Raw genomic sequence first — 13757 nt, forward strand, 5'->3', positions numbered from 1 at the left:
ATCAAACTTTGTTAATTTATAGTTAGAATGTTGCCCCATGGTGAGAAGGTTTGATCAACCACAAAGGTACAAACCATTTGTCAGCAGGTGCGTTGTGCAAGGGGACGATCTTGAAATTGGGAGTGTGAGAGAAGTGAATGTTAGGTCAGGTCTTCCATCTACCACCAGCAAGGAGAGGTTAGAGCTTCTAGATGATGAGGAGCACATCTTTGGCGTAAAGATTGTTGGTGGAGATCACCGGCTCAGGGTATGCATCTTTTATTTTCTCATAGAAAATATGTGGTATTGATGCATTGGATGGATTATATATGTGGGCTAAGTTGTAAGATCAGGTGTTGTTTCTATCTTATGGTACTTAATAAGTGAAGTTGAATTTATATGTACTTGAATCTTTGCTATTTTCACTCAGTCACCCCAACTAGAGATGATGTTACCACCATTCAACTATGTTGGAATGAGGAGTCTTTGGAACTTGAGCCTTAACTTGGCCCTGTTTGAACGTGTTATCTCACCTCTATATTTTATTTTTCCTGATCGGCTTCTTCAACTCGAACACTAACAACTACAACATACCCAACTTAATCCCATAGGCGGAGCCTGAGGAGGGTAAAGTGTACGCAAACCATATCCCTACCACGTGGAGGTAGAGAGGTTGTTTTCAAAGCCAAAACATTACCTATCACCATATATAAATCAAGCGAGGTTAATTTCAACACTTTTTTTATTGTAGGGGAATTGAGCGAGGGATTACAAGATAGGGAATCGAATCCTCACCAACAAGGTGAAAGTTTAGGTAGCCAATCAAACTAAGATTTCCCGGTTAATTTCAAAATTCTATTCTGAAAGAGCTGATAAATATCAAAGATTCCTTATAAGTTAAGCATCCGTTGTGGGATGAGATTCACAAGGTTATACTATTTTATAAATGAGTGCAGACAGCATTTAAACCTGAAACTTGCAGTGTTCAGCATTCATTAATGCCACCATTGCTTATTCAAATGCCTTCGCGGTATGTGTGTGTGTGTGTGCACGAGAGAGATTGATTTTAAAGCAGGGGCGGGGAAAGCACAACTAATGAAGTTTAGAAGAAGTTACATGAAATGTTTTATAGTGATCATGAAGTGTCCATTCAAAGAAATTCAAGCTTGAGCCTAAAGAATGTCTGCTGAGGTTTAGATGGAAGTAACTTGAGTTTTACTCGCACCTTGTCTGCTTGTCATGTACGACCTTAATAATTTAATTTTCTGGAAAAATATTTGGACCATCTTCGATTATTGCCTCAGAATTGGGTTACTCAGTTAATAGCTAGTTTGTTTGTGTTTGAATATCACATGGAAGTACTAAAGTTGACCTTTATAGCAATAATTAAATGGGAGTAAGAGTTCCACATTTTCCTTCATCTTCTGCTTAATAAAAAAATAAGCTTTTATATCAAGTGGGCTCCAAATAAGTCATGTCAATAGCGTCAAAAATGGGATGTCTGTCTTTTTACACAAACTAAAGAGGAAATAAACTGGAATAGAGGAAGTTGTAGTATTTTTCAATTTTGCTCCCACATGGTTTGCGTTGTGGAACTTTAATGGCTCAGGCGGTGAGCATGTTGAACTGTTCCATTCATTAAATATTCTGTTCTTCATTTACTGTTCCTTGGTTAGGAAATGGAGAAGTGAATGCCTGGTCATGTTTTCCTCATTGCAAGAGGCGTTTTTATGGTTTGTTTCTGGAAGAGTCATCGATGCATACCTGCCATGAGAGTATAGCATTGGATGTAGGGATCCTTTTACCTGTACAAGATTTAACTACTTCTGATCCGATGAGTGTGTAATGCTAATATTTGTTAACTGGAATGATGAAAAGCAAAATCACCTGCTAAGCACATGAATTTGTAAGAATGGTTAGATAACCTTCCTCTGGGAGAGGCTAATGCTAAGTCGAAATAATCTACCTCGCATCATCTTAACTCAATTTATTGAGCTTCTGGTATAATAGTAGTTGGATTGACGATGAAGATCATACTTTTTGATTTCTTGTTCCTTATGGGGGTGAAGATGTAATGCTGTAATCTTTTGCCCTTTCTACTTCCCAGTGCCTTCTTGGTACAATTTATAATGAAATTTACCTTACCATGTGAAAAAAACAATTTATTGAGATTTGTATATACTCATTTTCTTTCCATGGTCTTATCATGTGCATGTACACTCTTTAGGTCTGGTGTTTGTCCTGAATCTTTTGGTTTGTTTGTCCTGAATCTTTAGGTCTGGTGTGGTCATACTAGGAGCGACGGGATTAGGAATGAGGTTATTCAGGAGAAGGTAGGAGTAGCTCCTGTGACAGACAAAATGAGGAAAGCGAGACTGAGATGGTTTGGACATGTGCGAAGGAGGTGTGTTAACGCCCCAGTGACGAGTGCGAGAGGATGGTTGTAGGGGGTAGTCGGAGGGGTAGAGGTAGGCCGAAGAAGTATTGGGGAGAAGTAATTATACAGGATTTAGCACAACTCCATATTACGGAGGACTTGACCTTAGATAGGAAGGAGTGGAGGACACGTATTAGGGTAAAAGGTTAGTAGGGAGGGGGGTGGGGGGAATTAGTGGAGGATCAGCGTATTGTGTTGTGTATCGTGTCTATATTATCACTCTTTTTTGCTGTGAGCTGTTTCTTCATTGTAGACTTTACTATTAATTGATATGCTGAATTTATTGTGCACTATTCTGTTACTTGGGTTTGAGGCACTTGAGCCGAGGGTCTTTCGGAAACAATCTCTCTACCTCCTCGAGGTAGTGGTAAAGTCTGTGTACACTCTACCCTCCCCAGACTCCACTTAGTAGGATTCCACTGGATATGTTGTTGACTTGTTGTAATGTGCCCCATGGATTTCTTCAACGATAAAAATAATATAACGTGAGATGTGTTTTAGATGCCCTTCATGAATCACGCTGTCCAAAACATGAATAAAACTAAGTTTGGTATGACCTGAAAGATTGTTCTCGTCCTTATCAAGTCCAAGTCTAAATTGAACTTATTATATACACGTCGAATTAAATGGAGGGGGTGAAAGAAGAAAGGAAAGCAAATTTACAAAATTATATAGATAAGTATAAATGCATAGCAACGATCTTCAAGAAAACATACTTATCTGGATGGGGTCGATGGGTGATCAAGAAGGCACATGGCTAAGGTCGACCCAAGTGTGGCTTTTGTGTGACATTTCATGTGCATGTAATTAACCAAATCTTATTGAACAGTCTGCTTAGTTGATCTTTTTTCTTGATTTCCTCGGTGTTGGGTATTTGTATTGGAGTTCAACCAATTCGGATTCACAATGGTCATTTGGGGGTAACGCTTTCTATCAAGGATTTTTCCATACTATTTATGTGATATAAATTATTTCGAAGAATTTTTAAATTGATTTTTTTCAACTATAAAAGGTAATATTTTTATTGAGACTTACTAAAAAAAAAGTATACTACATAATTGAGACAAATAGAGTACACGGGGTTGAGGAATTGGAGTAAACTTATCAATTTTTATAAGATCCAATCCAACATAGAAGAATTTTTATTTTTAATTTAGCTATAAAAATCAATACAATCTATATAAATATCATATCCACAAACAATATGATACAATAAGGTAAAAACATGGTAAAAACGCTACATATTAAAATCAACTATCCAACGAGAGTTTATTTAGAAGTAGTTACTTGAATGTGACATAACTAAAAGAACAATTCAAATAGAGTGACATATACTTGGTTTGATTTGGTGTTGAACAACAAAAATAAATTAAAAGGTCAAACAAGCCGACTTTTTTTTAATATGATTGTTTTTTGGTTTTTCATTCGGAGTCCGTCGAGCCCCGACTAAATTCGGATCGTGCACTGCAGAATCTGTTCGGGAGTGATACTCCCAACATGATTTTTTCTATTCTCAGGACTCGAACCCGAGACCTCTGGTTAGGGGTGAAAAAGTCACATCACTGTACCACAACCTATGTTGGTAATATGATTGTTATTTGTTTGAATGAATGTTAATTATTTTTTCATAACGTATTGTAATGTATTGTATTATTTTGATGAATTCATCATCAAGATGGTGTTTAGAGGATGTATACGAATAGCGTTAAAAAGAATGTACTAATAATATTGAGATTAATTATTCATTATTTTTCTAAAAAAATTATTTATTTGTAAAAATATCCTCCACATTCGCTTTGTATACTTTCAGTGATAATTATGTTTTTAACTATGCTAATATATGCATTAATTATAACCTTAATATTGATAATACCATGATTTGTTATGTATTAACTATGCATATGATAATGTTAAATACGATGCATAGCTAATTTAATACTTTGTATTAATTATATATATATTAAAAAATATACTTGCTAAAAATTAATAATACAAAAACTACCACATACATCATTTTCTCTAATACCTTCCGCCAAACAACAGTTAAAGTTGCTGGAAATTTCGAAGAATTGGACCCCATTTAAACCATTAGAAGTTGGGCTTGGACCCATTCACAATAATGTTGCAGAGACAATAACCATAAAGTCTTTTAAACAGAATTATGATATAAGTTATGTATTATTTTATGAAGAATTTAATTATTAATGTATTAATTATTAATATATTAGTTATTTTATTTTTTATTTTGTATAAAATAATATGTAGAGATTTTCTTATAATCTATACTTGTATTATTTATACAAGATTTAATACATGTATAACAATACTCAAGCAATTAATGCATGCAGATCATATTAATTTTGTGAAGTCTTGCTCTTTATTAAGTTGAGAATTTGCACGTTAGGTCTTAAGCAATTAATATTCTTTAACAATGTCATATGTTGTTTCTTCCAAAATTCAGAATTACGATGCTTTTTTTTGAGTTTTAGAGGTGAAGATGAACATAGAAACTTTATGAATCATCTCTATAACGCTTTAATATAAGAAAAAAATGATGTTTTTAAAGATGATGAATATCTAGAAACTGAAAAATCAATATAATCTATATAGCTATTATATCCACAAATAATATGATATAATAAAGTAAAAATGATATATATTAATATTAATACAATCTATATAAATGTTATATCCACGTACAAATATGATACAATAAAATAAAAACGACACACTAAAATCAACAATTCAAAGAGAGAGTTTGCTTAGAAGTAGTTATATAGTTGATTGTGACATAACTAAAAGTCTAACACATGTGATCAAGTTCCCCAAAAATCAAATCAATTAATTAACTAATAAACCAAATCAAATCGACTGAAAACAAAGTCAAACAAGTCGATATTTAATATGATTATTACCTAATTCTTCCGTAACGTATGGTAATTAAATACAATATTATTTTGATGAATTCATTGTCAAAATGATGCTCAGAGGATGTATACGAATAGTGTTGATTAAATAAAATATATTAGTAATATTGAAATTAGTTATCCATTGTTATTCTAAATGAATATTTATTTATAAATATACCTTTCACATTCTTTAGTTTAGTATACTTACAGAGGTAATTGTATTTTTAACATTACTAATACATACATTAATAAATAATCTTAATATTGTTAATACCATGATTTATTATGTATTAGTCATGCATATGATAACATCAAATAAGTTGTATAACTAATATTTGCAGCAGTTAAACATAAATTAAAAAATATACTAAACAAACAATTAATATATATATATATATATATATATATATATATATATATTATTTTCTCTAATACTTTTTACTGAATGATCACTGAAGTTGTTGGAAATTTCGAAGAATTGATGTTGCAGAGTAGCAAGAGTCATATTAAAATTGACAAGATTCTAGATAGTCTTAATGTAGCAACTTGGTAGATGAAAGTTTGATAAACTTGGTAGGTGAAAGTTTGGTAAACTTTGACATCTTGACAAAATGTGATGTCATGAATGACATCAAAAGCAAGAATTTATTCCTATAAATAGGTAGCTCTTGATTCATTTGAAACACGCCTCAAAAATATTTCTCTCTTGTCTTCTCATATTCAAGGGCATTTGAAAAATTCATTAGAAGAGTACAGAACTATCAATTCTCTTAGTTGTATTTGAGATTTCTCTCCTTTCTTTGTTAATATAAAGACAGTTATTCTCTGGTGGACGTAGGATCATTTTGATCCAAACTACGTTAAATATTGTTGTTCTTTATATTTTTACATTTCCGCTAATAATTGGTATCAGAGCCAAGGTTCTATCTGAGTCTGCTCTGTGGTTGCACCACAGTCTGAACTTCCATATCAAAAAAGAATTACTTTGGTTTTCTGTATTTCCAAATACTATGTAGTTGAAGAGAAAGAACAAGTAAAAATGAGTTTCATGAAGTTTGAAATTGATATATTTAGTGGGCGCAACAACTTCAATATTTGAAAAATTCAAATGATGGCGTTATTGTGGAGGAAAGGTTCAATCCATGCTATTGATGGAAAGTACCCCGATAACACATAAGTTTCCGACAAGACAAAGATTGAAGGATATGCATTGGGTGTAATCCAACTATCCCTTGCACCTAACGTGCTCTGTGAAATGAGTACAAGTACCGAGGAGACGGCTAAACAGTTATGGGATAAGCTAGAAGGGCTTTATCAGTACCGATCGGTTACAACAAGGATGTTGTTACAACGACGTCTTCACCCATTTAAGATGGAGTCGGGTACTTTGTTGCAAGACCATCTAGATGCATTCAATAAACTTGTGATGGACTTACAAATTGTTGAAATGAAGAAGGACGAGGAGACGCTTGCATGTGCTTTGTTATTTTCATTGACTTCAAAATATCATGATATTGAGAATTCAATAATGTATAGCAAGACGCCTATCACCCTTGAGCAAGTGGGGCAAGCACTTAAATCTTGTGATGTACAGATGCATTTTGAAGGAGACAAAGATGATAAAACTAGTGGGCTCTTTGTAAGAGGTTATACTAGTCAATAGGGAAAGACCACATCAAAGCAAAGATCAAAATATCGTGTGAACAAGAAGAATACAAAGTGTTGGGGCTGTCACAAGAAGGGACACTTTGAACGAGATTATCCTACATTAAAGTCCAAAGAAAAGGCGAGTACATCTATTGTTGAGCAGGTACATAATTTTGATGATGAATATATACTAACAATATCATGCAATAGTGGATTCTATGACAACAAATGGGTTTTAGACTCTGGTTGAACTTTGCATATGACATTTCAAAGAGATTAGTTCAGCAACTATGAAAAAAGTGAAGAAACTGTAGTAATAGGCAATAATGCAACTTGTAAAATAGTTGGCATTGATTCAATTTGGGTTTACTGCCATGATGGAATCGTGAGGACTATTACTGAAGTCCTTCATGTTCCTGATCTGAAAAAGAATTTGATATTCCTGGGTACTCTAGATAATCAAGGCTACAAGTATATGAGCGAGGGAGGTACAATAAAGATGGCTAAAGGTTCTTTAGTCATGCTGAAGGTCAAGCTGGAGAATGGCCTCTACACATTAGCAGTAAGCACCATTATTGGCTCTATTAATGTATCTACAGTGCAACGGTTATCTAATAATGACAAGGCAAGATTATGGCATATGAGACTGGGCCATATAAGCACACGGGAACTGGAGATATTGAGAAAACGCAACCTTTTTAACAGTGAGAAGATTAGAACACTTGAATTTTGTGAGCATTGCGTCCTAGGAAAGCAGAAGAAGGTCAGTTTCAGCACCGGCAAACACAAGATGGGAGGAGTACTAGACTACATCCATTTAGATTTATAGGGTCCCTCTCAATTTCCATCGAATGGAGGAAAGAGGTATCTTCTCACATTTATCGACGATTTTTCATGAAAGGTTTGGGTGCGTTTCTTGAAGGCAAAAAGTAAGGCTTTTGAAGCATTTAAAGAATGAAAGATTTTGGTTAAGAATCAAATGGAGAGAAAAATCAAGTATCTTCGCACAGATAATGACTTGGAGTGAAGAGTTCAATAATTTCTGCAAGGTTCATGGGATCGCAAGACATAAGATGGTCAGGCACACACCACAACAGAATGGAATTACCGAGAAAATGAACAGAACTCTTCTTTAGAAGGATCATTGTATGTTCTTACAAGCCAAAATGTTCTAAGTGTTTTGGGCAGAAATAGTTCACATTGCTTCTCATATTGTCAATCGATCTCTAACATCAGCGATTGACTTTAAGATTCTAAATGAGGTATGATCAGGTGAATTCTCTAACTATTCATACTTGAGAATATTTGGGCGATCGGCTTATTATTATGTTAATGAAGAAAATCTTGAACCAAGGGCTAAAAAGGCTATATTCATAGGGTATGTAGATGGAGTAAAAAAGTATAAACTTTGGTGTTTATCTTTACTCAAATTTATAGTTAGTAGAGAGTTTACCTTTGATGAGTCCTCTATACTTGATCCTCTTAAAGTTTCTATGGAGTTATCAAAAAATAAGAACAACGAGCAGGTGGAGCTACCAGTCGAGCATACCAAAGAAAAGGATCAAGAAACTCAAGTTGATAAGTCAAAAGATGCGGATCTTGAAGAACATGCTGTCAATAAACTATACACAATTGCGAAGGGAAGGGACAAAAGGCAGATACAAAAATTGAAACATCTTATAGAGCAAGCAAATCTGATTGCATGCGCATTAGTAGCTGTAGAAGAAGAGATTAAAGATCTCGAACCCTCTTCATATGTTGAAGCAACTTCTTGCAAAGATGCTGCACAATGGCGTTTAGCCATGATGGAAGAAATGCAGTCTTTCCACAAAAATGAGACATGGTTCTTAGTTGAAAGGCCAAAGGGGAAGAAGACAGTTGGATGCAAATGGATCTACAAAAAGAAAGAAAGTATTCTAGAAGTAGAAGGTGTTAGGTTTAAGGCGAGATTGGGTGCAAAGGGTTTTAGTCAGAAGGAGGCAATTGACTATAATGAGATCTTCTCTCAAGTTGTGAAACATAGCTCAATTCGCGTGCTGCTAGCATTGGTTGCACAATTTGATTTGGAGATTCAACAGCTTGATGTCAAAACTGTTTTCTTACATAGTGATCTAGAAGAGAAAATCTATAGGGAACAACCTGAAGGTTGTCTAGCTGAGGAAAAAGAAGATCATGTATGCCAACTGAAGAAATCTTTGTATGGTTTGAAGCAATCTCCTAGACATTGGTAAAAAAGGTTTGATGCATTCATGATTACACATGGATTTACGAGAAGTGCATTTGATAGTTATGTGCATCACAAGAAAATATCTTGTAACTCTATGATTTATTTACTGTTGTATGTTGATGATATGCTTATTGCTGTTAACAACATCATAGAGATAAATATTTTGAAGAAACTGTTGAGCAAAGAATTTGACATAAAGAATTTGGGATTTGGGAGCTGCAAAGAAAATTCTTAGAATGGATATTTCAAGAGAAGATAGTATTGTACATCTTTCTCAGAAGAGGTACATCAAAAAGATTCTTGAGAGATTCAATATGCAGATGAGCAAGCCTGTAAGTATATCGTTACATTTCACTTTGTCAACAACAAAGGCAGAATATATGGCAGCAACAGAGGTAGTGAAAGCTATCTGGTTGAAAGGTTTGGTGACAGAATTGAGTTTGGTTCAGCTGGAATCAACTCTAAGATGTGATAGTCAAAGTTCTATTCATTTGATTAAAAATCAAAAAATTCATGAGCGCACCAAACATATTGATGTCAGATTCCATTTCATTCGAGATGTCGTTGAAGAGGGAGCTATCAAGGTCAAAAAGGTTATCACAGACAATAATGCTAGAGACATACTGACCAAGATAGTCCCATTTGTCAAGTTTACACATTGCAATGACTTGGCGGGAGTATGCATCAACTGATGCAAACTCTAGGAGAACAACTGCCAGGTGGAGCTAGTGTGTTCAACAAAGGTTTGATTCTTCTTGTTTCTTACAACAGGATTTCCCAATAAGCTTAGAAGTTTTGGCCGGAGTTGTTCATACGAATGTTCAGAATGCAAATCATGGTGGAGATTGAAAGAGTTGAGGTTGAAGACACAATCAAAAGTTGTTGAAATAAAGTTGAAAATGGAGAATCTTGCCAAGGTGGAGAATTGTTAAAATTGACAAGATTCTAGCTAGTCTTAATGTAGCAACTTGGTAGGTGAAAGTTTGGTAAACTTTGACAAAATGATGTCATGGGTGACATCAAGAACAAGAATTTATTCCTATAAATAGGTAGCTCTTGATTTATTTGAAACACATCTCAAAAACATTTCTCTCTTGTCTTCTCATATTCTAAGGCATTTGCAAAATACATTAGAAGAGTAGAGAATTGATAGAACAATTCTTTTAGTTGTATTTGGGATCTCTCCCCTTTCTTTGTTAATATAAAGACAGTTGTTCTCTGGTGGACGTATGATCATTCTGATCCGAACCACGTTAAATATTGTTGTTCTACCTTATTCTTTATATTTTCATGTTTTCACTAACAAATCTTTTGGTAGTTGATAAGAGTTATGCATGTATTAGTAATGCATAAGATAGTTACGAGATAATTTATGTATTATTTCACGCAGAGTTTAGTTATTCATATATTGAGTATTAATGTAATACTTATTTCACCAATTTTATCCTACATAAAATAATACATATATTTTATCATAACTTATATATGTATTAATTATCCAAATTTGTCAAATTACGAATCAAATAACATATTAATTTTATATATGAAGAATGTACCTCAGTTGTCAAACGTATGGTATTTACTTGTGCGAGATCTAATACACGCACAACGACACTTGAGACTTTTCTTGGCCTTTTTGCCAAGAGCTAAGTCAAAAGTCTTCTTACCTGTTTTCAGAACGTACTCTTTAATTTCTCTCATTATTATTTTTTTTTTTAAAATGTAGGGTACATTTATAGGTCTTCAAATAGGAACATGATAAGAAGTTCCTAAGAAGATCCCATAAAAACTATGAATAAATAGTGAAAAAAAGGTGAAGTTTTGTCCATTATTAAGTTGAGAATTTTGCCTCTACTCTTTAGCAATTACTAATATTCTTCAACGATGTCACACACTTCTTCTTCCAAAATTCACAAGTACGATGCTTTTCTGAGTTTTAGAGGTGAAGATATACGTAGAACCTTTGTGAGTCATCTCTATAACGCTTTAATACAAAGAAGAATTGATGTTTTTAAAGACGATGAACGTCTCGAAACCGGAAAATCAATTCATGATGAACTACCGAAAGCCATAGAAGAGTCTAAATTTGCTATAGTGATATTTTCCGAAAGCTATGCATCGTCAAAATGGTGTCTAGAAGAGCTTGCACACATTATAAAGTGTCGAAAGGAATTGGACCAAATCGTAATTCCTATTTTCTATAATGTGAAACCATCAGATGTAAGCCATCAAAATCCCCCTTTTGCAGAGTCTTTTTCCGAACATGAGAAAAAATACAAGGACGATATGGAGAAGATTCAAAGATGGAGGGATGCATTTGCAGTTTCTGGGAAAATATCAGGGTACCATTTGCAAAATTACAAGTAAGATTACTTTTCTTTTTCTTATTACTCCCCCTCAGTCACAAAGACACGAAGTTTAAGAAATAAAAAGAGATTTTGTGTTCTTAAAACTTGTCATGTAAATGTTGGAATTGGAAAATTTACTAAATATACAAAGAAGCACTCCTTGAGGTCGGACCCTTTCCGAACTCTGCGCATAGCGAGAGTCTTAGTGCACCAGGTTGCCCTTTTATACAAAGAAGCACTCTCTTATGGACAAATCAAAAAGGAAAGTAAGACACTTCGCTTGTGTATGAACATGTGATCAGGAATTGAAATCCTCCATAAAACATGATTTTGGAATGTTGGATTTGGGACGAACCATAGCTTTTGGAAAATATCACTATACAAATCATGATTCCAAATCAAAATACTGATTAGAAATCATGACTTCATATTGCATGGCCATATAAAACCTTAAATTGGGATAGAAGGAGTAGTATTTTTCCAGCTTTGCCATCATGGGTAATTCAAGAAACATAGTGTTTTCTAATTGCTGTGCAAGAATAATTAAAAGTAATAAAATAAGGTATAATATAATAAAAGAGAGCATACACTAGGTTACGAAATATAAAGAACTCTATAATCTTATATTCTCTTTGTTTCAATTTATGTGACACACTTCTTTTGTAGTCCGTTGAAAAAAAAATGTCATCTTTCTATAATTACAAATAATTTAACTTTAGAATTTTCTTTTTAACCTTAATAAAATAATTTATAGTCACACAAATGTCTAAGATTTATTTTACACCAAAAGTCATTTTTTTCTTTTTAAAATTTTGTGTCAAATCAAATAATGTCACATAAATTGAGACAAAATAGTATTCGATTTCTAAATTTCGATCTAAGTAGTTGTTCTTTTCATTGTAACATTTAGGGATGAGGCAGATTGCATCAAAAAGGTTGTTGACAAACTAATCTCACTGTTACATATTGAATCCGATGAGGACGACGACGAGATTTCTTCCGTTGGAATACGGGGCATGGGCGCTAAATCTCCGATTCTTATTGACGGAGGCAAAATGGTATTGTTTCTTTTATAATTCGAATCCATGACCAGTCCAACCCAACCTGATAAGAAAGGGCCAAGGACTAGCCTCCCCCTTCATAAGGGTTGTTGGGTGGTTTGGATCCAGGCACAAACCACCCAACATGTAGTTATGTATTTGCATGAATGCAAAAAAATTGACTAATTGTACAATGAAAATATGGGGCTTATCGTGTGTTTTGTGTATGGTGGAATGCGCGGCCAATTGTAGCTAGTCATGTCAAATGAGCTGGATTGGCCTGTGCTGAGCCCAAGCAGACACCATAAGAATAGGTCAGGCCAGCTACTAGCCGGGCCCATTCATATGGGCTGTTGAGTTGTCTATAGGACCTTTTCGATTTGTTTTCCAATTTATGATGTCTTATGTTTGTGATTTGATCTGTCAAATAGAGTATTTCATCTGATAAGAAGACGGGGAAAAAATGTTTTATGATAGCAGCGAGGGCACTTGATATTGAATGGAGTAATAATCCAGACTATTGGGAATGGTTATCTCACTCTGACTCCAGGTTTTATTTATTCGCGGTTCCTTTCCATGTATTCATAAAAAAAATTGAAAGAAATTAGTAATAATTATTGAGCAAGGTGAATTTTTTTTGTAGATTCGTGGAAGTGGCTAAACTCAAGTGGGTTTGTTGGCTTGATATTCGAGGCAAAATTGAAACTCGAAGACTGTCAAAAAGAACCAAATATGTTGCTTATCTAGTGTTCAAATTGGAAAATAAATTCCATGGCCTTGAAACTGTTAATGCAGTTGTTAGATTTGTTGATTCTATGAGTGTAAAAGAAGCAGAGAGACGAGCTAGTGTTGTGCATTTTTCAGGACAAGGACCTAGAGAGACACTACCCTTCAAAAGAGGTGATGGATGGATGGAATTAAAAATGGGAGACTTTTTCAATGATGCGGGAGAAGATGGAGATGTTGATGCACGATTAATGGAGACTGAGCATCTCGAAGCAAAAGGTGGCCTCATTGTTCAAGGAGTGGAGTTTCGTCCTCAATGAAGAAGAGAGGAATCCGTCCAAAAATGGCGCTACATTTTTTTGTTTTTAGAAGAGTATAACAACATTATGAGCATCTATTTCTTCCCAAGTAATTTATAAACAATTCAAAGCTTAAATTCTACTA

General features: G+C 34.2%; 2 protein-coding genes across 2 annotated transcripts; both read left to right on the forward strand.

The window, feature by feature from the left end:
* The first annotated feature begins 37 nt into the window (after positions 1-37).
* On the forward strand, positions 38-2426 carry LOC129895362 (abscisic acid receptor PYL9-like). Its single transcript, XM_055971075.1, has 4 exons — positions 38-247; positions 936-1009; positions 2087-2096; positions 2256-2426. The coding sequence occupies exons 1-4, from the start codon at positions 38-40 to the stop codon at positions 2424-2426; spliced, it is 465 nt and encodes a 154-aa protein (XP_055827050.1).
* Positions 2427-10984: 8558 nt separating this feature from the next.
* Positions 10985-13757, forward strand: LOC129882760 (TMV resistance protein N-like). Its single transcript, XM_055957204.1, has 4 exons — positions 10985-11562; positions 12458-12605; positions 13019-13137; positions 13231-13757. Exons 1-4 carry the CDS (start codon positions 11084-11086, stop codon positions 13631-13633), a joined length of 1149 nt encoding a protein of 382 aa, XP_055813179.1. The 5' UTR covers positions 10985-11083; the 3' UTR covers positions 13634-13757.

The sequence above is a fragment of the Solanum dulcamara genome, chromosome 1, assembly GCF_947179165.1.
Source record: "Solanum dulcamara chromosome 1, daSolDulc1.2, whole genome shotgun sequence".
NCBI classification, from domain to species: Eukaryota; Viridiplantae; Streptophyta; class Magnoliopsida; order Solanales; family Solanaceae; genus Solanum; species Solanum dulcamara.

Excerpts from the sequence above, each read along its gene's own strand:
- LOC129895362 (XM_055971075.1), top strand. The coding sequence starts at position 38 with ATGGTGAGAAGGTTTGATCAACCACAAAGGTACAAACCATTTGTCAGC. Across the intron at positions 248-935 it reads GTGGAGATCACCGGCTCAGG|ACAGCATTTAAACCTGAAAC; the intron begins GTATGCATCTTT and ends AAATGAGTGCAG.
- LOC129882760 (XM_055957204.1), top strand. The coding sequence starts at position 11,084 with ATGTCACACACTTCTTCTTCCAAAATTCACAAGTACGATGCTTTTCTG. Across the intron at positions 11,563-12,457 it reads TACCATTTGCAAAATTACAA|GGATGAGGCAGATTGCATCA; the intron begins GTAAGATTACTT and ends TGTAACATTTAG. Across the intron at positions 12,606-13,018 it reads TTATTGACGGAGGCAAAATG|AGTATTTCATCTGATAAGAA; the intron begins GTATTGTTTCTT and ends TCTGTCAAATAG.